The sequence below is a fragment of the Citrus sinensis genome, chromosome 5 (assembly GCF_022201045.2).
Source record: "Citrus sinensis cultivar Valencia sweet orange chromosome 5, DVS_A1.0, whole genome shotgun sequence".
Taxonomy (NCBI): domain Eukaryota; kingdom Viridiplantae; phylum Streptophyta; class Magnoliopsida; order Sapindales; family Rutaceae; genus Citrus; species Citrus sinensis.
This window is the reverse complement of record NC_068560.1, coordinates 3,609,610-3,633,155: the sequence shown is the minus strand read 5'-3', so window position 1 is coordinate 3,633,155 and position 23,546 is coordinate 3,609,610. Positions and strand designations below refer to the sequence as shown.

Genomic DNA, 23,546 nt, shown 5'->3' with positions numbered 1-23,546 from the left:
TTTGAGGAAAAAAGTGATAAACATAGAATATCAGGGATCATGTTGTCCCCTTGAGTTTGAAGATATTTCATATTTTGATGGTAATCCCAATGATATTTTCACTGGATTTGTAAGATGGATTATTTTCGTCAAATTATCTCATTGAAAATTGTTATCTCTCATGCATCATTTAAGTAGACAAGTAATGCTTTAGATTGTTGGGAAAAACTACAAGAACTACAGATTCCACAAGGGCAAGATGAAATCAAAAAATGGTTTGATATTAGACAATTGATGGTAAACCAGTTTTTCATTGTGATGATTCTGAACCATCTCTTTTTACGCCAATCAAAATAGAAGATGATGAGATTGCTGGTTTATTTGAGATTTTTAAAGAAAAGGTACAATTAACTCTTGATTTGAGCATTGAGCCTAATAGTACAATCAAGTTTGTACAGCAAAATCAAGTTGAAGAGAGCCAGCAATAATTGGCATGATTATGCCTATCCATGTTGAATGCAAAAAGGTCATTTTTGAAGAAAATTTGGTTGCAAAGATAAAATTAATTGGCAAAAACATTGAGCGAGAGTTGAGAAAAAACTTGAGAGCTCGGAAGCGATTAGTTCACACAGGATTTCATCTTCTTGAAGAGTTTTCATCTTCTTGAAGAGTTCTCATAAGCTCAAGAAAAAGATAAAGCATAAAGATTTCCAAGAAAGATGGATGAGAAAGGCTGCAAGTTCAAGCTCCAAGATGCATGGATGCTCCACTTCAAATTGCATCCTCGAGATAAACTCGAGGACTAGTTTTCTTTTAAGAGTGGGAGAATGATGTAGGTGTTGTTTTAACATTTTAGAAATTTTTTTTATATTTTCTATTTTTAGTTAAAGTCATTCATGGTATGTGTTTTACCCTTTTATTTTTATTATAATCATGATTTAGTTTTTCCTTTTAAGTTAACTTGTGGACGTAGGTTTACCTTACTATAAATAGGGAGGTCTTATTATTATTTTCATAACTTTTTATCAATAAATTTTTTTTTATAATTTTTTTGGGATTATTTATCAAAAATATCTTTTATAAAGTCATTTGGGTTAGAGTATCATCAACTAAAAAATCGAGATAACAAGCAAAAATAAAGAAAAGAATAGAAATTATAAGAAAACAAACACAAGAACATTTTTAGGTTCAGTAATGATACCAATTTCCTCTAGTAAAACCAGCATGAGAAAGAGGTATGTGAATGGTTTGTAACAAAGGCTAACGCCATGCCAGCAATTAAAAAGACAAAAGGTAATGAGGTATAATTAACTTCCCTGATAAGGGTAAAAGAAAATTTAGTAGCTTTTACAGTTCCTCAATCGAAACCAGCCTCGCAATGGCCTTTTACGTACACAGTTCTAAACATTCGACAATGATTATAGAACGAGCATCATGAAAAATGAACAAGAAATGGCTTAACTACACACTCGGACAATAACCCCATTTAATCAGCATTTATAACTGTGCTTTCTGTAATTACCTTTAGCAACCATGTGGCAGCTAGTTAATTCTCTCCAACTGCTTTCTATGATGATGCCGGGTCCATAAGTGGATGAGTACATATCAAGCAAAAGAGGAAACTGCAACAATGCAAACAAGGTGACAGGGACACATCCAACTAGGGCAATTGGAATGATAACCAAATTCCATTTATGAGAAAGAGATATGTGCACGGTTGCACCAAAGGCCACCATCATGCTTGCAATAGAAAAGAACAAGGTGATGAGGCCAATAATTAACTTCCTTGGTAACGACACAAGAAAATCTTCTTCTGCGTAGCGTGAAGTGAGGATGCCCAAGAACATAAGAACTGAAGTGATGGAAGAGAAGAGTGCAAGCATATCTGAAATAGCAAAAATCATGAAAGATTGTTCATATAAGAAATTTGGTACTCCCCTGCCGTCAATGCCACCAGGTACAGTGAAAGCTGCGGCAAACACTACAGTGATTATGAGTGCAGCTACAACTGAGCAAGATGAAGCTGTTTCCTTCATCCATTTTTCTCCTTCTTTAACTAATTCCTTATGTTCTTTGGTAAAAACCTCTCTAGGAGTGTTCTTGAGATCATTTGTTGCTTCTCGAAAGAATGGATGGACAAGATTTTCTACCGCCTGCAGGAAATTAAAAGTCATAAATCCAAGGCCTTTCAATCAAGCTCAATCAAAAACGAAAATCGGCCCCGATCAGTCGCATGGGGCTCACCCAAAAAAGGGTTCTCTCAATGAGCCACCATTTTCATGACATGTATGCCGCGCCGATGAATATCCTGGGTCCTTTCTATCGACATTTTCGGACTTACCCATTCTCAGGCATATTTTGAAGACAACTGCAACTTACTTTCAAGGCAGACTTTTGGAAGAAAAAAACTCAATGTATTTAATGGAAAAACAATAATTAAAGTCATACGGAGAAGAATTTCCAAAAAATTATCATTTTGAAGAATCATTTTTTCATTTCCATGTTTTTGTAATCCTGAAAGTGTTAAAGAGACAGAGCGCTAATAGAAACAAGTATGAACCATCATCGGTTTACTTTAATTTTCAACTGTTATATAATTAAGTCAAAATACTCGCACCGATCTTATTAGCTTGTTTCTGCCAGTGTTATGTTAATTGTTTTTGGGCTGAAATTGTTTTTATTTATTATTTATTTTAATGGACTAGAATCCTGAATCTTTCATCTTTATATATCATATGGTTAGATGAGCAATCATACCTTGAACCATTGCAACTCCCGTTGCATCTGCAATGCTGCACCAGCCACTTCACTTGAAGGTACCAATCTTCCCGCTAAATGCAGGATGTTGTTGCCAGATTTGTCTCGTGAAGAGAATAAAAATGTAGTGAAATTTACGCCCTGTATGAGATTAAACACTTTTTCACGACGATGTAAGACTGCATGATCGAATATGGTATGTCCATCTTGATTCGACCAATTAGAACAAGAATCATAGGCCATAATAAATTCATTAACAACCTCAGGAATCCCCAGTATTGCAGCTGACAACATTGCCCCCGACAATTGTGCACTCTTTTGAAAATTAGTCCAAACCACTCCTTCACATATAATTCTAACTATCTCAACCGTTCGCATGTGCGTTAACTTTTGATCATGTATGACTTTGATGCTGGGGGCTGCAATTAATTAAACTTGAGTGAATAAAAAAAGGAGATAAATTAATTCCCATGAACGACTATACCTTAATAGAACAGTCTCTTAAGATTTACCTAGGCGCATGAGGGCATTCCAAAGCATTCTATTCAATTTATGAAACATTAAACCTGTCATATCCATGAACAAATCAAATAGTTTTCAATTCAGAATCATGAATTCGAGAAGAATTAGTGTGTGTGTGTGTGTGTCACAACAAATAAGAGTTTTACAGACCAAATATGGCAGTGATTTGTTGAGTAGATCCGAAAGGTGTGGATTCTTTTGGGTGCATTTTTGATGTCACAGTAAAGTTTTCTGTGTCTCCATCCACATTTTGATCGTCGTTGCTCTGAATGGAAGGAACACGTTCCTTTTCCAAAGGAATGCCTGCAAATTTATTAAGTTGGTTTTGTTAGGCCACATAAATAAACAGTGTATACGTACACACATATATAGAGCCATCTTCCAATTAGTGCTTTCATTATTTTATTGAAATGAGGGCTTCTTCATTGGAAGATCACTATATAGATGTGTGTGTGTTCGTACAGGATTGTTGACACCAACAATTGTAAATTAAGCGTCGCAAACGTCCAAGCCGACTCCCACTTGCAAACGCGTAAGGCTTTTGAGACAAGGTGTTTAGAACAATTCTCCGAGAATCGATGTTGTCACGGCCAATCGTTGGATGAAGCTTCAATAAATCTAAAGCTACATCTGATTCATGAACAAAGTCAGAGTGCTGGCGATGTATTTGATCTCTGTATAATGCGAGCAGCATATATATACATATATAAACGAAAATAATAAAACTAAAGTATAACCGAGCAATCAACAGGAGAAACAGGAATTTGGTTTAGCGAGCACATTACATCAAAGCAGCAAACAATATTTAAGTGTGTATATTTAAACTATTAAATATGTATTCGACAAAATGACTAACTCAACGGATACTCGATTAAAATTTATGTGCGCGGAATTTCAAAGATACGTATTGGGGGGAAATTCTAAGGTGCCCAATGTCTACTTTTTCAATGTTAGACTCCGTATGAAATTTCATACGGTCATTGGCACCAGACCTCAAAAACGTATACTAATTATGAATTATGGTTTAGTGTTTGGCTAGCCTTGAGGTTTAAAAAGAAAATTTTGGCTAAACAAGCTTTACATGGACAGTATAACTTGAGAATTGGTTTATATGTAAATCGTATGTTCTAGCTTGAAACCTTTTTAGGTAAAAAGTACTGACCATATAAATTAGCGGCGATGAGAAATAAAAGCACCATGGCACCATCGTTGCCTCTATAGATGTCTACACCATTGGTCGCCTCTAGTAGATACTGAAACGTATCCTTATGACCATAATACGCAGCATTATGAACCGGAAGATATCCATCGCTGTCCCTTATGTTTGTTAAATCAGGATTATACTTCAGTAGAACTTTTAAGGCCTTCAGATTTCCTTTTGCTGCACAAAAAATTACAGCAGTGTGCCCATGGTTATCTTGTCGTGCTAGTGTTTGTGGATCGACTTTTGTCGCCAGCTTATCGAGAAGGCAAGTGGCCTCATCAGAGTCATCATCAACTAATAACTCCGCAATCGTGTGAAATATTGTCTTTGAACCCGGTTCAACAATCTTGGCGGTCAAGGCATCGGGATGATTGGTGACGAAATCTTCCACACCTGGCCAATCATTCTTCTCTATCATTCTGTATAACGGCCAATAACGAGCATAATACTCATCCTCCCCTTGACCATCTGAGTTAATCACCATGAAAACAGAATCTATGTTATATAATTGTTGTTATTATTTTGAAAACTAGTTAATAAAATTGAAATTGAATCAGTAAATTAAAAATTAATTAATCTCATTATGTTAATTACTTGTATACCTTTTGAACCCTGTGCATCTTTAGTTTGTTTACTCATGTTTGGCTCCGTCACAGCGATTTCATCTTGTTTTTTCTTTCTGTAGATAAGCTCAAAAATGGATACCACATCACCAATGGTAGACTCAAGAATTAATTCTAGAGAGGCTAGTCAAAAATGGCACAAATTCTTTTTCCAAAGAGGTAAAGCTGAAAGAAAAAAATAATACGAACTCTAATATAATTAAAAAAAAACTTGCATTAGAATTTTTGTTTTTGTCCTGTCCTTTAGCTTCATCTCGCTTTTTTAAAGCGAGGAATTTGTTATTAAATAATATGCACACACCATTGCAGACTCGGGTGCGTGGAAGAGTTTGAATTGTTACTAAGGACGGAAAAATAGGAATAATCTCATGGCTTGTCTAAATGCAACACTTAAGAATGCTGAAGGCAAATTCTGTACTCCCCAATCATAGAGAAAATTTAACTACTTATATCGAACATCCAACAGAATTTTGTAACATCAAAAGTATTAATAAATCAATTCTAAATATATAATATCAGATACATATATATTACTTGGAGATATTGGTTTGATCATTTGCTTCTCTGTTTGATGATCTGCCTGCTTCTTCCATATTGGAGTTAGGAATTAAACTTAATTTCTTGGTGTTTTGCTTTTCTGTATCAGAAGCAAAGGAATAGATATATCAATATTTGAATTGATGCGAAATCAAGAAGTCAGAAATGTAAAAATTATCGTTTTTTCAGCTACACATAATACATATGTCAGCAAAGACTATCAAGCCTGATACTTGTTATATTGAAAAAATAATTAAATAAACATATAAGTCCGTTAATTAGAATATTTTAAAAAAAAATTAAGAACCTGTTAATGAGAAGAGGAGTGGTGACGGCAGCGGCCACGAAGCAGCTAGAGTGGTGGTTTAGTGAACAATTTTGGGTGACAAAATTAAAGAGCAGAGAAGTTGATGTAGCAAAAGGGTAATAAGTGTTGTGATTAAATGAAATCCGGGCTTTTGCATTCTTATTATATACTGCATTTGCATGAGAGGATCTCTAGGCTTTACTTCTTGACACCTCGATAATAACTGGAGAATAGCATCTTCCCTTTTCTTTCTTTCATTCAATTGGGAAACTTTTACTTTTACTAACTCAAGAAAAGCATAAATGCCAGCACGATGGATGCAATTATCTCTAAGAAGTATGGAGTTAATGGAGCTAATCAATTTATAAGTATTCATACAATTATCTAGCGGACCTCCTTAATTTGACATCTACAAGCAAGTAGTGATAGTAAAACAAACAATCATCCGCATTTCGACAATTTTTTGGTATTTTGTTATAACTTATGTCAAAGCCAAAATTATGTCCTCCCATTGGCTAGAGGAAAGCCCCTCATCTGGTTCCACAATATTATTGACATCTTTCTCGTCAATTCAAACTCTACCTTCAAAGTACATCGATCAATGTCCTCACTCCTCCGCTTCATCTTGCACAGTTGTAGCTGCAGTCATAATCACAATAATTTTCACTGCTGCTTTCAATGTACCAGGTGGCAGACATAGCAGAGGAATTAACACCCAATTTCTTGGAACAATCATTTTCCATGATTTAATTGCCATTTTAGATATGCTCGCACTAAGTCATTTCTTGTTCATTTTTCTTGATGATTGTTCTATAATCCTTGTTGAGTGTTAAGAACTTCGTAACTTGGTTTGATTAAAATTAGTCAAGAGTCCAGCAGGAGAAAATCATAACCATAAATGATGTTTCGGTCCATTTTGTAGCTAAGCCTCGTTTTTCATGATCCTTCTTTCTCAGCAGTAAGCCTTCTTCTTTCACTAATTCCTCGCGTGTGCTTTAGGTTCAACTAATAAAATCGCTTGATGTTGTAGAAAAAGTATGAGATTCGAACCATACATCATAATTAGGAATATTTCGTTAAAACCTAAGAAGTAAGTTAAATGTTTGAAAACTCCATAACACAATAAACTAACAAACGTGAATCACAAGCTAGCAAACATACACAAAAGTAAGAGGCATCCTTACAAATTGCACACAATATATCTTCATGTCCCATTTAATAATCAATGCTTTCATCGTCTTCCATCTGCTTTCTCCTGCACTTTGTTAAGCATATTGCCAATCATCTTTAAGCTTTAACGTATAGCTAGCGGCCAATAACGACCGAAATACTCACCCTCCCCATGAGCATCTTAATTAATCATCATTAAAACAGAATCCGTACGCTAATTGTTCTTATGCTTATGAATCGTTAATTAACATTGAATCAGTAAATTACAGAATAATGTAACCCAAAATTCTTTACGTTATTTAACTACCTCTCAAACTCTGTACTTCTTCAGTTTGATCCGTCACAGTGATTTCTGATAAGCCATTAAACTAAACAGTTTAAGCAATTAGGTAACACTCAGTGTTATTTATCTTAAAAAGAAAAAAGAAAGAGATTTACAAAACGTGAATCCGCTTTAAGGTCATGTAAATTGGAGTTCGAGAGAAATTTGAAAAGGGGGTGTAGGATTGAAATAGAGGCTATTAAATGAGCAAGAATTAAAATAAAAGACCTTAAGTTGATGCTGCGATAATCTCGAAAATGAATACCATATTAGAAAATCTATTTAGAATTTACTCAACCTAGATCATCACGAATGGCAGACTCGGGAATTAATTCTAGAAAGGCAAGTCAAAATGTGGCCAAATTAATACTAACAGTTTTCCACAAAAAACAAAAAAAGCCACTTTTATGCCTTATACATTTTAAACAATTGATCAATTTCGGTCTTAAATTTATGTGTAGATGTTGATCTGTGTATCAAGCTTCACAAGACCAACACTCGGCCGAGATTACTTTACCAGATCAAACAAGTTGTACACACACAATTGAATATCCAAATTGATTCAATATTGACTCAAGAACCCTAATCTAACTCTCAGTAACAAGAATGAATGAATTAGAAACAGAATCAAAGCAATCACACAAAGAACACTTGATATAACATGGTTTAGTCTTTTATAAGACCTATATCCACTCGTGAAGCCATGAAAGAGAGTTTTATCACTGTTTGCTTTCAACAGCTGCTCAACAATATATATATATATATAGTCATTCTCTAGTATGGACGTCCTTATTTATTTTTCATGCGAATACACTTTAAAAACCGTAGAGTTTAAGAGAGTTAGTTTTTAACTCTTTAAAACCGCATGGCTTTATAGTTAATTCAGTAACTAACTCTTTTAAATAGCACGGTTTAAAAGAGTGTCCGCATTAAAAGAAAATGCGGGCGCCCGCACCTGGTAATGAATATATATATATATATATATATATATATATATATATATGAATGCTGAGAAATTTTATGAAAAAAAGGAGGAAAAACAAGATTACAATTCTATCATGAAAAGCGACATTTGGAAGCCCCTAAGAGTTCTTCATGCAAACTTTACATAAAGGAATGAATGGCTTGTCCCACCAAGTATAAGAGGAAAAAGTATTGTTCAACATAGTGATTCAGCTTATTGTAAATATAAATAGAAAGTAAAAAAAAAAATTGAACTAAACAAAGTATACTTAGTACCTTATTATCAAGCTTATATTAAGATTTCGTTTGATACAGTTTTTCAAGTAAAGCTTATTTAAGTAAAACTTTGATTAATAGAGCTTTTACCTAAAAATTTTAGTTGTTTGATTATCAATGAAAACTTTTATTAAAAATTTATGAAATTACTTTAACAGACAAGTTTTTTAAAGTTATGCTATGAAAAAATAAATTAAGATTGTCAAATAAGTAGAGCATATTTTAGATATTTTAACATTAAAAAAAAGCTTTTCAACCTCTACTCCTAAAATTTCAAAATTTGAGCTTTTGCTAGTAGAGGTAAAATAGCTTATTTAAGCTTCAAAAGCTCTACTAAAAAAACAACTAAACAACAATAAAAATTATGATAAAAGCTTATGAGATTAAATAAGCGCTTATGAGATTAAATAAGCACTTATGACTATTAGACATGCCATACCAAATATGCACTAAGCCAATTTTTGTTGTTACCAAAACAATTACATGGTTCATATGTATATGTAGTGTTAGAAAGCTAGGGCGCTGGGGATATCTTTTCTATGTGGGATTGCATGCAACTTTCAAATGGTGAAAGTTCAACAATTTCACAACATTCCCCTTTGAACTTCACCATTTAGGTACTTAACTAAGTCTGCTAAAAACAACCTCATTAAACCTTGCCAGTACTATGAGTGGGAAAAACCTAGTCGAAGGAAAAAGAGTACAATGCACATTTATCCAATATAGCTGTGGAATTCTTCACTTCAAAATATGCTCCTATGATGAAATATCTATTCAAATGCCGTATATTAATTTGATGATTTGCTGAGTCAACACATGCCAATATTGTGGACTAACTTCACAAACGTCGATGTAGGTAAAGCTTCAATAAAAAGATCAACAAAATTATTAGTGGAGCGTATATGCTTGACATCAATCTTCTTGTCTTGCTGTAGCTCATCAATGCATAAAAACTTTAGTGAGATATGCTTGGTTTTATCGCCCTTGATGTATCCTCCTCTATTTTGAGCAATATAAATAGCATTGTCTTTATATAATTATTGGAACATCAGTTACAGAAGTTAAATTACATGTGCCCAGAATATAATGGATAATAGAACACAACCAAACATACTCTTTGCTTGTTTCATGTAACGTAAGAATCTCTGAGTGATTAGAGGAGCTGGTAACAAAAGTTTGCTTAGTAGATCGCCCTGAAATTGTTGTACCATTGTAAGTGAAAACATATCCTATTTGTGAAAGGGCTCTGTGGGATTAGAGAGATAGCCTATTTCTACATAACCGATAAGATTAGGATTCTCTGTTGGTCAAATTGAACAAAATAACCCTAAGTCTGACATTCCACGAAAATATTGAAAGATTTGTTTGATGCCATTTCAATGTTGGTGTATTGGTGCTAAGCTAAATCTCGCTAATAAGTTCACAAAGAATGCAATGTCTAGTCTAGTACACTAAGCTACATACAATAAAGCACCGATTGCATTGAGATATGATACCTTTGGACCAAGTATTTCCTTGTCATCCTTTTTGGGCTGGGATATATCCTTTTTAGGATCGAGAGACCGAACAACCATAGGAGTGCTTAGTAGACAAGCATATTCATATAAAAACGCTTTAAGAGTTTTTTAACATAAGCTGATTAATGGATAAGCACTCATTTGTTTGATGCTTAATCTATAGGCTGAGACAATATTTTGTTTTTCCAAAATCTTTCATTTTAAATTCTCTGTTTAAATATTTAGTAGTTTTTAAGAGCTCTTCAGAAGCTTCAATTAAATTCATGTCATTAACATAAACTGTTACAATTGTAAATTCAAATTCAGATTTTCTAATGAATATGCATGGACAAATAGGGTAATTTTTGTATCCTTCTTTAATCAAATATTTACTAAAATGATTATATCACATGCTTCAGAAATTTTGAATAAGGACCACTATAACTTAATTAAGTAGAGCTTACAATTTTTTGATTTAAATGCTTTAGGAATTTTTATGTAAATATCAGCATTAAGTGACCCATATAGATATGTCGTCACTACGTCCATGAGACGCATGTCAAGTCTTTATGAGATTCCTAAGCTGACTAGAAACCAAAATATAATAGCATCCATCACTGGAGAATACGTATCCTCAATATCAGGTCTTTGTGAGAAATTGTTAAGTCCATCTCATTTGGGTGGCCCAAGCCTAAAGTTTAATAAGTTTGGGCAATTAAGTAATTAAAGAAATATTGAGGGGCTAAGTGAAATTTTACAATAAAATTTGGCTATATAAATAAGAGAAAGTGAGATGGCAAGAATCCTTTTTGCGAGAAGAAAAGCACGGGAGAGAAAGGAAGAGACAGTGAAGTTAAGACCATTTGGGGGTAAGATTTTTAATCTTTAATTGGGCAATTGGAAGGCAAAATTAACTCCGTTTTCTCCCAAATTTTGAGGGTAAGCTCTTGGCATCACCCTCTACAATTCTACTGGTCTTGATTTTTATTTTATCATCTCATTGACTATTATTTGAAATACCTATTTCTTAGAGAGACAATTACTGGGCTATTACTGTAAGCGAAGAATATTGAGATTTTTGATGTTGGTAGCCTCTAGTATTATCTAAAGAAGAATTTGTGCTGTAATCCCATTAATATAGTGGAAGATTATATCGGACTACGGTCCTGTGGTTTTTCCCGCTTTGGGTTTTTTCATGTAAAATCTGTCTCTTATGGTTGATTTTTGCTTTGAATTTATTGGTTTATTTTTCGCCTATTTATTTGTGGTGCACATCTCATTTTAATCATATAAAGAGAGAAAGAGTTTTGTTTCCGCTTAATTTACAACTACTTGGTAGTCCATTTCCCAACAGAGTAGTATTAGAGAGTTGGGGTTTTATATTTTTATTACTTGCGTGGTTGAGATGGAGGAGTCCTCAGCATGCATGATTAAATTAAAGTCATAGAATTATGGTATATGAAAGTCTAAGACGAAAGATTTGTTGTGCATAAAAGATTTACATGAATCCATTGAAGGCGAAGAAGCTAGACCCGTTGATTTAAATGATAAGAAATGGGCTCAATTAAACCAGAAGGCCGTGTGTACTATTAGATCATGAATTGATCGGAGTGTGTACCTCCATATCACAAAGGAATCCAGGGCTGATATTTTTTGGAGAAGATTAGAGACGATTTATGAGTAGCTGGCAGCACATAATAAAGCTAATCTGATAAAAAGGCTTGTTAATTTGAGCACACTAGTGAGTTTCAAGGCTTGGTTGATCAGTTGACTACTATGAAAATTATTCTAGATGATGAGTTACAAGCATTGTTGTTACTTAGTTCTTTGTCTGATAGTTGGGAGACATTAGTGGTGTCAGTGAATAATTAAGTGCCGAACGAGAAATTAACCTTGGATATGGTTATAGATAGGCTGCGAAATGAAGAATCTAGAAGAAAGAGTGTTGAAGCAATTCCCTCTAAGTCAGATGCACTTGTTTCATAAAAGAAAGAAAAGCGAGGGAGAAGCCAAAGCAGAAATTACCGCCAGCAAAAAAATAATAATCTCAGAGGAAGATCTAAGTCCCAGAGGAGAAACCTCAAGTGTTTTCATTGTTAGAAAATAGGTCACATTAAAAGGAAGTGTAGATTGTGGAAAAGAGAATAGGCGAAAGAAAAATGGTAATGGTCAGAAAAATGACAAAGAAAACACTACAGCCATAGTTCATGGTGATTTGAGTATTGTTTATTATAATGAGAATTTAGTAAATCTCACTTGTCATACTAGTGATTGGGTGATTGTTTCAGGTACTTTGTTTCATGTTACTGTACATCGTGATTACTTTACATCTTATGTTAATGGTGATTATGGCCATGTTTGGATGGGAAATAAGGGGGCATCCAAGATTGTGAGCATAAGAGATATTTGCTTGGAAACCAGCATTGGCTGTAAGTTACTTAAAGATGTCAGACATGTACCAGATATGTTAACATATATGTGTTTATAATATTGATTTTGATGATAACAAACTTTATATATGTTTTTAATTAAAAATGTTAGAGCTTTCTTTAATAAACAAATTCTTAAAAGTCGTATAATATTACTAGACAGTTTATGAAATTAGATATTCATTACCTTTAATTAGAAAATCATTCTCTGCAAAAGCCTATTAAAATGAATTCTAAAAATTAACCTTGAACCGTTTACTGAAAATGATTAACCTATTATCTCCATAAACGTATTAGTTCTTAACCGTGAACTGTTTAGCAAGAACGGATAAGCACAACTTGTTTTACAAGTTTCTGGAAATAAACTGCTAACCAATAAGTGTAAACAACTAATCAATAATTTCCAGAAAGGAATTACATCTAACCATGAACCGTTTAGCAAGAACGGTCAAGCCAAATTTGTTTTGCAAGTTTCTGGAAATTAACGGCTAACCGATAATGTAAAAGGTTAACCGATTATTTGAAATTTCAGCTCAACGGTCATTTAAACTAGACAAAACGGTTAATCGACAGCCATTAACGATGATCCGATTTTTCTCAAAAAGTCAACAACGATTAGTTTGCAGCTCCAACTATAAAATAACATAATCAAATTCAAACAACAAGAGATCCAACTGTTATCGTTGAGATGATTATTGAGTATACAACCATTATTGAGCATCAAACTTGTTTTTGTTTCATTCATTCACACATTTAGCTTCCATTTGTAATCAAACACATTGTGTGAGAGAAAATTCATTTGTAATCTTGAATTTTGAGTAATTGTAAGTTTTAGGATACACTTGGGTTAGGAGATTGGTGATAATATCTTATTGTAAAGGTTGATTGACACCTATGAAGTCAATTGTAAGAGTTCTTGAAGCCTTGGAGGCTCAATTAGTGGAATCCTCAAACCCAGTGAGCTTAGAGGTGTGGACATAAGCACGGTTGGCCGAACCACGTAAAAGTCTCTGTGTTTGATTTTCTCTTCACTTATCTTTTTACTTTTGTGTATTGTTAAATTTATTGTTATTGGTTTCATTAAGGCATTAATTTATATTATTATGTGGTTTTATTTATTCAAAGTTTTAGAAACCCAATTTACCCCCCTCTTGGGTTGCGTAGTTAGTATTTCAAGATATTTGTCTTAATTTGATCTCTACCGACAAGCTTCATGATGATGGTTATACTAACCACTTTAGTGAAGGAAAATGGAAGCTCACCAAAGCTCCCTAGTATTAGCTTAGGGGAGGAAAGTAAACACCCTCTATGTGTTAGAAACCAAGATTAAGAAAGAAGATGTGAATGTGGTTGTAAAAGATTCTAACATTGAGATATGGCATAAAAGACTTGGTCGTATTGGTGAGAAATGGTTGAAAACTCTTGCCAAAAAAGGATTACTACCCAGCTTCACAAGTATGTCCCCCAAGACCTATGTACATTACTTAGTTGGAAACACACACAGAGTAGTTTTTAAAAGTTTTCTTTATCTGAAAAGTCGTAAATCCTTGATTTATGCAAAATAGATCAATAGGAGATGCACTTTATTTTGTGACTTTTATTGATGATTGTTCTAGAAAAGTGTGGGCTTTTGCTTTGAATCTAAAGACCAGGTGCTTGATATATTTAAGTTCTTCCATGCTTATGTTGAGAGAGGGACATGAAGAAAATTAAAATGCGTTAAGGGCCATTTGAGCAGTATTGCAGATCCCATGGAATTAGACTTGAGAAGACTGTACCAAAAACCGAGCAGTAGAATGGTGTTGCAAAAAGGATTAATAGAACAATTAAAGAGAGGGTCAGGTGTATGCTTTCTAATGCCAAGCTTCTTAAATCTTTCTGGGCAGAGGTTATGCATACTGCAATTAACTTGATTAATTTTTTTCCTTTAGCTGCATTAAATGGTGATGTATTTGAGAGAGTTTGGACAAGGAAAGATGTCTCTTATAAATATTTGAGTGTTTTATTGCCAAGTATATGTTCATATCCCTAAAGATGAGAGATCGAAACTTGATAATAAAGTAAAGGAATGCATTTTTCTTAGGCAATGAGCATGAAGAATTTTGGTATAGACTATGGGATCCAGTGGCAAGAAAATTAATTAGAAGTAGAGATGTTGTGTTCCTTGAAGATCAAATAGTTGGTGATACAAATAAGAGTGATGAGTCTCAGTCATCTCCAGAGATTCTTATTATTCCAACTTCAGTTTCTCCACCTGTAGTTCATGATGGTTATGGGGAGCTGGAGAGGATAGTAGTGACGGTCCAGTAGAACCAGTTGAGCAGTACCTCCAGAACCACCAGTTGGGCCCCACTCAGGACCACTTCGTGGTTAAAAAAAAAACCATTGTGAGGCTGGTCTGAGTTGAGGAAATAGGCACCATTTGACAAAAGGAATGGAATGGATGCTTCAATTCCTACAAAGATTAATTTTAGCATTCTAGAAAAGTTGGTAGTCCAAAATATTTTATCGCAAATTCTAATCTCCAATTTTAGGGGATGATAGAAATCAAATGAAGGGCATAGAAATCAATATTGATTGTAAAGGTAAAGATAGTGATTAGAATAAGAAGAATAGATCTTCCTCGATCGAACATGACATCCACATAAAGCAAAACATCAAATTCATTATAAAATGAAATTATGTCAAGAATTGGGACTTATTAAGGAAAGAAAAATATAGTCCCCAAAATATTGTATCCGACTACATTACTTTTTAGGTCATTCAAAAATTTGACAGATTGGGACTTGAGCACTATCGAATGACAAGAGTGAAAATTATTTTGTTTCTCTAAATTTTTCATCCACTAAGAGACATATATGTCCTTTGGTGGTTGAAATATGTTGATCTTGTGGACCTTATTCAACCAAGAATACAACTAAAGATCAATCCAAATATTGTATTAATTATTAACAAGCAAGGATCAGTAAGAACCTAAAATGAGATCAAAACAAACAGAAGAACTATTTTAAGCTTCAGTTTCTCAATCGAAATTCAAGTACGCAGTTCTAAACACTCAATAAGCATTATAGAACAGGCATCGTGAAAAATCAAAAAGAAATAGCTTAGTGACTCAATCGAACATAACTCCCATTTAATCATCTTTTATAACTCTGTTTTTGTAATTTCCTTTAGCAGCAACGTCGTGCCCAGTTAATTCTCTCCAGCTGGTTTGTATAAAGATGCCACGGCCATAAGTGGATGAGTACATATCAAGCAAAAGAGGGAACTGCAACAACGCAAACAAGGTGACAGGGACAAATCCAACAAGGGCAATTGGAATAAACACCAAATTCCATTTATGATAAAGAGATATGTGAACGGTTGCACCAAAGGCTACCATCATGCTTGCAATAGAAAAGAACAAGGTGACGAGGCCAATAATTAACTTCCTCGGTAACGATACAAGGAAATCTTCTTCTGCATAGCGTGAAGTAAGGATGCCCAAGAACATTAGAACTGAAGTAATGGAAGAAAATAGCGCAAGCATATCTGAAATGGCAAAAACCATGAAAGATGGTTCGTGTAAATAATTTGGTATTCCTCTGCTGTCATTGCCACCAGGTACAGTGAAAGCTGCGGCAAACACTACAGTAATAATGAGTGCAGCTACAACTGAGCATGATGAAGCTGTTTCCTTCATCCATTTTTCTCCTTCTTTCACTAGTTCCTTGTGTTCTTGGGTAAACACCTCTCTAGGAGTTTGCCTGAGTTTATTTTCGGCTTCTCGATCGGATGGATGGACAAGATTTTCTACCATCTGTAGAAATTAAAAGCCATAAGTCCGCTGATACAGTTGCTCTCAAAGTAGATTTTCAATAGAAAGATAATAATTAAAGACATTTGGAGAAGAATTTCCTCAGAAATTATCATTTTGAAGAATTATTTACTCATTTTCATGCTTGTATTTATCCTAAAAATACAAAAGAGGTGGAGTGGCATAAGTTAAAACCGCGCCAATCTATATTTTTATCAATTAATTTTAATTGAGTAAACCGGCACTGGTATTATTACGTTGTTTCTGTCAATATTTGGTCAAATTTTGCTGTCTAATATCATATATCTTGTTGTGCAACAAACATCAAATTGGGGCTATAAAATATAGAAATTATGTTGATTTTTATTTTAATGGAGTAGAGAATCCTGAATTTTTTATGTATATATCGTATGATTAGATAAGCAACCAAACCTTGAACCACTGCAACTCCCGCTGCATCTGCAATGCTGCACCAGCCACTTCACTTGAAGGTACCAATCTTCCTGCTAAATGCAGGATGTTGTTGCCTAAAAAGTCTCTAAAAGAGAAAAGAAATGTAGTGAAATTTACGCCATGTATGAGATTAAAAACTTTTTCACGACGATGTAAGACTGCAAGATCAAATATCCTGTGTTCATCTTGAGCAAACAAATGAGCAGAATTATCATAGGCCATGATAAACTCATTGACAAACTCAGGAATCCCCAATCTAGCAGCTGTGAACATTGCCCCTAACAATCGATCTCTGTTTTCAGGATTAGTCCAAATCACTCCTTGGCAGATAATTCTGACTATTTCAACTGTTCGCATATGTGTTAACTTTTGGTCATGTATAACTTTGATGCTGGGGCCTGCAATTGAACTCGATCAATATAAAGGATATAAATTACTTAACTTCAAACAACTATGTTTTAATAGAAGACATCCTCTCAAAACTTACCTAAGCGCATGAGAACATTCCAGAGCATCCTATGCAATTTATGCAACATTGCACCTGCCATGAGTATAAACAAATGAATACATTTAAATTCAGATTCATGAATTCAAGAAGACTTAGTTTATCATTATCTATCACAAATATATAAGAGTTTTACAGACCATATGTAGTAGGGATTTGTTGAGTAGATCCAAAAGGTGTAGGTTTTTTTGAGTGGATTTTTGATGTTACAGTGAGGTTTTCCACGTCTCTATCGACAGTTTCATCATCGTTGGTCTGAATGGAAGGAACAAGTTCCTTTCTCGCAGGAATACCTGAAAATTTATTTAGTTGGTTTTGTAAGGCCACATCATAAAATAATGTGTATATAGATGCACACTCACATATATATAGAGTCATCTTCCGATCAGTGCTTCCTCATTTTATTAAAGCACTGTTTATATCCACACACACACATATATATATTCATAGATGTGTGTGTTTTGAAAGATCACCATATAGATGTGTGTGTTTTCAAAGAATTGTTGATACCAACAATTGTATATTAACCGTTGCAAACGTCCAAGCCGACTCCCACTTGCAAACGCGTAAGGCTTTTTAGCCAAGGTCTTTAGAACAATTCTCCGACTATCGATGTTGTCACGGCCAATCGTTGGATGAAGCTTCAATAAATCTAAAGCTACATCTGATTCATGAACAAAGTCAGAGTGGTGGCAATGTATTTGATCTCCATATAATGCAAGCATCATATATATACATATACAAAGGAAGATAACATAATTAAAATATAACCAAGCAATCAACTGTAGAAGCCGGAATTTGGTTTAGCGAAAATCATATTATGAAAGCAGCAAACAAAATTTAAGTGTTCACATCTAACCAATTAAATATGCATTAAATAAAAAGAACAGGTCATTCTGTCTGGTCATCAAGAGATCCCAACCATTGCTGGTAATAGAAGTGTTTTTCCCTTCCAGAACTTTTTCTACCGGGGCTTTCACTCAATTCACATGGTTGATGGTTTAACAAGCAATCGATATTTCGCGATCAAGGGTGTAGTGCTACTATTGTCCTATCTATGCATCGCTCTAGTAGATCTCTAAACAAGCAATCAATGTTTAATATAGAAAATACACTCTCAATGGTTAAATTCTTTCCCCTAATTGATTTGTGCTAGAATCCCACTAGAATTTGGATTTTAATTTTTTAGCATTATTGTTTTCTTATTTAATTTAGGATATCCATTATTAATGTTGTTCCTTGTACGTTTAGGGCCAATTTGGCAATGCTTTACCTTTTAAAATAATTATTATTAGCCCTGCTGTCAAAATCATCAACTATGAAGGGAATCAATTAAACATCTGATAAAATTTACTTTTAAAAGTGCTATAAGTTCTAAAAACAGTTATTTGTGCTTGGTAAATTTTATTGTTAAACTGATGTAAGTATATAAATCAATGAATTGAACATAATATTGAATAAAATTTATTTAAACATTTATAACCATGTATATAAAATGTTTTTTACTGTGTAATATAATAATTAATAACTAAAATAATATTTTGTATTTTGTATTGTGTAATATAATATTTTATAATATTATTTTTATTTTTTATTTGGTTATCTCAGTAAAATTGGTAATAATAATGATAATTTCTTTAAAGTTAATGATTTTATTTCCTAATTAATAAGGATGATTTTAGATTTTTATAATATAAATGAACATATATATGCAATTGTATATATTAAGTATAAAAGTGATTTTCAAAATCAAGTTTTGAAAAGCTACTCCTTTCCTACTTTTTAAAATATGTTGAAGAATCAGGTGATTTTACCAAAAGTGATTTCTAAAAAAATTTACTAAGTACTAAAATTAGCTTTTATCTTTTCAAAATCATTGGTCCTTATATATAAAATCATTCCCAATGCCCTTTTTTTTTTAATGCGGACACGCCGACAAGTTATGTGGCTTAATAAAGTTAATTTTAAATATACTATAAAGTTGTGTGGTTTAATATCATTAAAAGCTAACTTAATTAAATCCCATAGTTCAAAAACGTGTCTGCATGAAAAAAAGAATGACGGTGTCAACATTAGATTTAAAGTGTTTTGACAAATTGGAAGGCTACCTCCTCCAAGAGATCAATCCTTTTCTATTCCTTTTCTTGAAATTTTCAGTTATAGAACCCAAGGGTCCTAACAGTTTGTTCTTCCATTTTTATGAATATGACGTATATGGAGAGGAAAACGGCGGCACCAAGGCATATGTTTAAATTTTTTGACTAATGTGTTATTTTAGTTAGCTTGAAACTTTTAGGTTAATTAATACTGACCATATAAACGAGCGTGGATGAGATTTGCAAGCACCAGTGCACCATCGTTGCCGCTGTATATGTCTACTCCATGAGTCTCCTTTAATAGATATTGAAACGTATCCTTATGACCATATAGTGCGGCAAGTTGAACCGGAAGAGTGCCTTCATTGTCCCTTACGTTTGTTAAATCGGGCTTATACTTCATTAGAACTTTTATGGCCTTTAGATTTCCTTTTGCCGCACAAAAATGTAGAGCCGTGCGCCCATGACGATTTTGTCGTGCTAGTGCTTCTGGAACGACTATGGACGCCAGGTTATCGACGAGGCAAGTGCCCTCATCAGACTCAACATCAACTAATAACATCGCAATCAAGTGAAATATTGTCTTATGACCATCAATCTTGTCGGTCAAGGCATCGGGATGTTCACCGACGAAATCTTCCACACCTCGCCAATCATTCTTCTGTGTCATTTTGTATAGCGGCCAATAACGACCGTAATACTCATCCCTTTGAGCATCTGAATTAATCATCATAAAAGCAGAATCTTTATTATTTGTTATTCTTCTTTTGAAATTTAATAATTTGAATCAGTAAACTAATTAAAGAACCAATGCGTAGCCCAACTTCATTTAACTACGTTAAATAATTAATTACCTTCCGAACTCTTTGCTTCTTTTACTTCTTTGACCAAATCTTCCGCACCTTGCCAATCATTCATCTCTATCATTCCGCACAGCGTCCAGGAAAGATCATAATACTCATTCCCTTGTGCATCTGATCATCACGAAAACAGAATCTACATTAATTGTTATTATTTATTTTTTGAGAAGTAATAATATTGAATCAGTAAATAAAACAACGATTTGTTTATGTTAATTATTTGGTTACCTTTGGAACTCTGTGCTTCTTTAGTTTGTTTGACGAAATCCTCCACACCTTGCCAATCATTACTCTCTATCATTTCATATAGCGGCCAATAAGGACCATAATACTCATTCTTTTGAGCATCTGAATTAATCATCATGAAAGGAGAATCTTTATTAGTTGTTTTTATTAATTTGAAAATCAGTAAATTAAAAATTAATGTAACCCAATTTCTCAATGTTAATTAAAAATTACCTTTCGATCTCCATGCTTCTTTAGTTTGTTTACTTATGTTTGGCTCCATCACAGTGATTTGGTCTTCGTTTTTGTTTCTGCGGACCATTCTTGATAAGACATTATACTCATAAGTTTAGCAGTTAGGTAAGGACTCCGTATTAGAAGAATAAAGAAAAAGTGAATCCAATTTAAGGTTTGCAACTAAATTTTTTATTACATAAGGCAAATCCAACAACTTATTTTTAGTTATCTATTGAACATCCTACAGAATTTCCTCTGCTTTCCAGACAATTTCCCATTGATAATTATCAAACATAGCCCTTCTAAAATTAAACTTCATCAACTTCAGCATATATACATACGTCTAGTTCCCTCACATGCAATCCGTAAAGCAAACCAACCCTCCACAAAAATATTCGAGACTTTAAGCTTTAATTTTCAGTATGAATAATGAACCAAGAACTACACCAATTGAAATTTTATACTATCCAAGTAGCAAAAATTCAATTCTGAATATCGAATATCAAATACATAGACTATTTGTTTTTTAACCTGAAGACGTTGGTTTGATCTTCTCGGTTTGATGATCTGCTGGTTTCTTCCATATTGGAGTCAAGAATTAAACTTAATATCTTGGTGTATGCCGTTCTGTAACAGAAGCAAAAGAATAGACATAATCAATTTTTGAATTAAAGCAAAATCAAGAAGTCAGAAATATTGAATTGAGATTGTCAAATTTTCCCCAACCGTAGTTAAGATATATCATTTACTCCCTTGGTATTTTTATAATAGCCAATAACCCCCCACATCATTAGTTTAAAATACTATCCCTATTTTCGAATATACTTTTATTTATATTTATTATAAATTAAATAAATTGTATGAATTGAAACTGAATAAAAAAAATTGAAAAAAGGAAATATATGTTTTGATGAGAACAAAAAAATTAATAATAAATTTTTTTCTTGTACTTTTTTATTTTGTAAACATTTTCTTCGAATAAATATTTTATAATATTTTAAAATTAAAATACAAAAAGTACAAGAAAAATATTTTATTATTTATTTTATAATAATTTTTATATCTTTGTTATAAGAAAATGTTTATAAAATAAAAAAAGTACGAGAAAAATATTTTATTATTAATTTTTTTCACATCAAAACATATATTTCTTATTTTAATACTTTTTTTTAATTTTCATTCATGTGATTTATTTAATCTATAATAAATATTAATAAGAGTGTATTTAAAAATAAGGATAATTTTATAAGCTTATAGTATCGGGAGATTTATTGGTTATTATAAAAACAGTAGGATACAAATGGTATATATTGATTACAAAATAGGGGAAATTAACAAACTCCCTATTAAATTTTGTATAGAATCATAACTTTTCTGAAAGTCAAAAAAAAAAAAAAATCAAGAGAGTAATTTAGTTTTCTTTACCATTATATATAATAGTTAAATTAAATTTCTATAAGACAACCTTAATGGTGGAAGATGGTTCAATAGAGCCACGAGTCCCAGTTAAGAATTTTTTAAAAATGCAAATAAAAAATATTTTAAAAATACAAATTAAAAAAGATAAGATTCACAGTGAATATAATTGATTGATTAAGTTAAATTCATACAAAGCACTTGAAAATACTTTACATTTAGGTTACTGTCCCGATCTAATGTAAAGACTATCAAGCCTAATTTTTTGTATAGAAATTATCAGTCAACTCAATGCTGTGATTAAAAAGGAATATTATGCACACACACATACATACCTGTGAATGAGAAGAGGAATGGTGACGGCGGCGGTCACGAAGCAGTTAGAGTACTCTAGTGGTGGCGGCGGCCGCCATGCCTACTGTCTTTTATCTCTTTCTGCCCTTAGCTTCAATCGAACACAGCTAACTTCTCAACTGAGCTTATAGGAATGTACCTATGCAAAGTAAAGCAACTCGCAGAGACAATGGCCCCTTGAAGTAAAGCAACAAAGCTAACTTTTGCTTTAAGCATCTACTCAACGGAGATAACTTCTCGACTTGAGCTTATAGGAGTTTATACACAAAAAGTAAAGCAACTTGCGGAGACGATGGCCCCATGAAGTAAAGCAACACAGCTAGCTTCTGCTTTTTAGGGTTAAAGAGATGAGAAACGATAAGAATCAAACGAACAATATGGATGGAAATAAAATAATTAATCAACTGATTAATCGTTTCCATCTTAATTAGTTACTAATTAGGAAAGATCACGATTGCCAATCAACATAAATATTAATTTAATTCAATCTTTGTTAATCAATCATTATAAATATTTCCGTATTTCTTTAATTGTATCATTTTTTTCTATATTCAAATATTTATATAAATTAAATACTCATGAATGAACAATCGTGAAACTTCTATTTTTTATATCGTCTTTTAAACTTTTATTAACAAATAATTCGGATCCCAATTGAAAGAAAAGATTAAAAAAATATGAAAAAGGCAAAAAAAACAGTGAGAGAGAGAGAAAAAGAAAATTAAAAGAAAAAAAAGAGACATGCTGCACATGATAATGTCCCAATGTCCAATGGTGACTTGAGCAAAGTCGCCGGTCCACTTTCATGCAATAGTTATTTTATCTTTGAGGGAAAATTCTCGTTGTGTGAATCACATGGAAATTTTATGTCCAGTAGCTTTGGATATGGATGTCAAAAATACGGTCCGGACACAGATCCGGAGCTGGCCCGATAACGAGGACAGACAGGATTCGGGCTTCATTTGATTTGCGCGGGAGCGGTCCAGAAACTCCGATTTTACAGAAAAAAAATATTAAAA

At 33.1% G+C, this 23,546-nt stretch overlaps 2 protein-coding genes across 3 annotated transcripts; both read right to left on the bottom strand.

Annotated features, from left to right (window-relative positions):
* Nucleotides 1-1,176: 1,176 nt before the first annotated feature.
* Nucleotides 1,177-6,073, bottom strand: LOC102628573 (protein ACCELERATED CELL DEATH 6-like). Its single transcript, XM_025101855.2, has 9 exons — nt 5,930-6,073; nt 5,620-5,722; nt 5,065-5,141; nt 4,421-4,930; nt 3,739-3,888; nt 3,409-3,561; nt 3,249-3,302; nt 2,737-3,155; nt 1,177-2,132 (listed from the first exon to the last, which is right to left on the bottom strand). The coding sequence occupies exons 2-9, from the start codon at nt 5,676-5,678 to the stop codon at nt 1,470-1,472; spliced, it is 2,085 nt and encodes a 694-aa protein (XP_024957623.2). The 5' UTR covers nt 5,679-5,722; nt 5,930-6,073; the 3' UTR covers nt 1,177-1,469.
* A 9,430-nt stretch (nt 6,074-15,503) lies between these two features.
* Nucleotides 15,504-23,102, bottom strand: LOC102628868 (protein ACCELERATED CELL DEATH 6-like). 2 transcript variants are annotated; one of them, XM_006487572.4, is made up of 11 exons: nt 22,509-23,102; nt 21,289-21,384; nt 20,755-20,843; nt 20,524-20,643; nt 20,290-20,409; nt 19,652-20,152; nt 17,854-18,003; nt 17,480-17,632; nt 17,322-17,375; nt 16,814-17,232; nt 15,504-16,384 (listed from the first exon to the last, which is right to left on the bottom strand). In XM_006487572.4, the coding sequence occupies exons 2-11, from the start codon at nt 21,339-21,341 to the stop codon at nt 15,719-15,721; spliced, it is 2,325 nt and encodes a 774-aa protein (XP_006487635.2). In that variant the 5' UTR covers nt 21,342-21,384; nt 22,509-23,102; the 3' UTR covers nt 15,504-15,718. The 2 variants fall into 2 exon arrangements, with proteins under 2 accessions (XP_006487635.2, XP_052296426.1); XM_052440466.1 differs by having other exon boundaries at nt 20,755-20,831.
* Between the last annotated feature and the right edge of the window lie 444 nt (nt 23,103-23,546).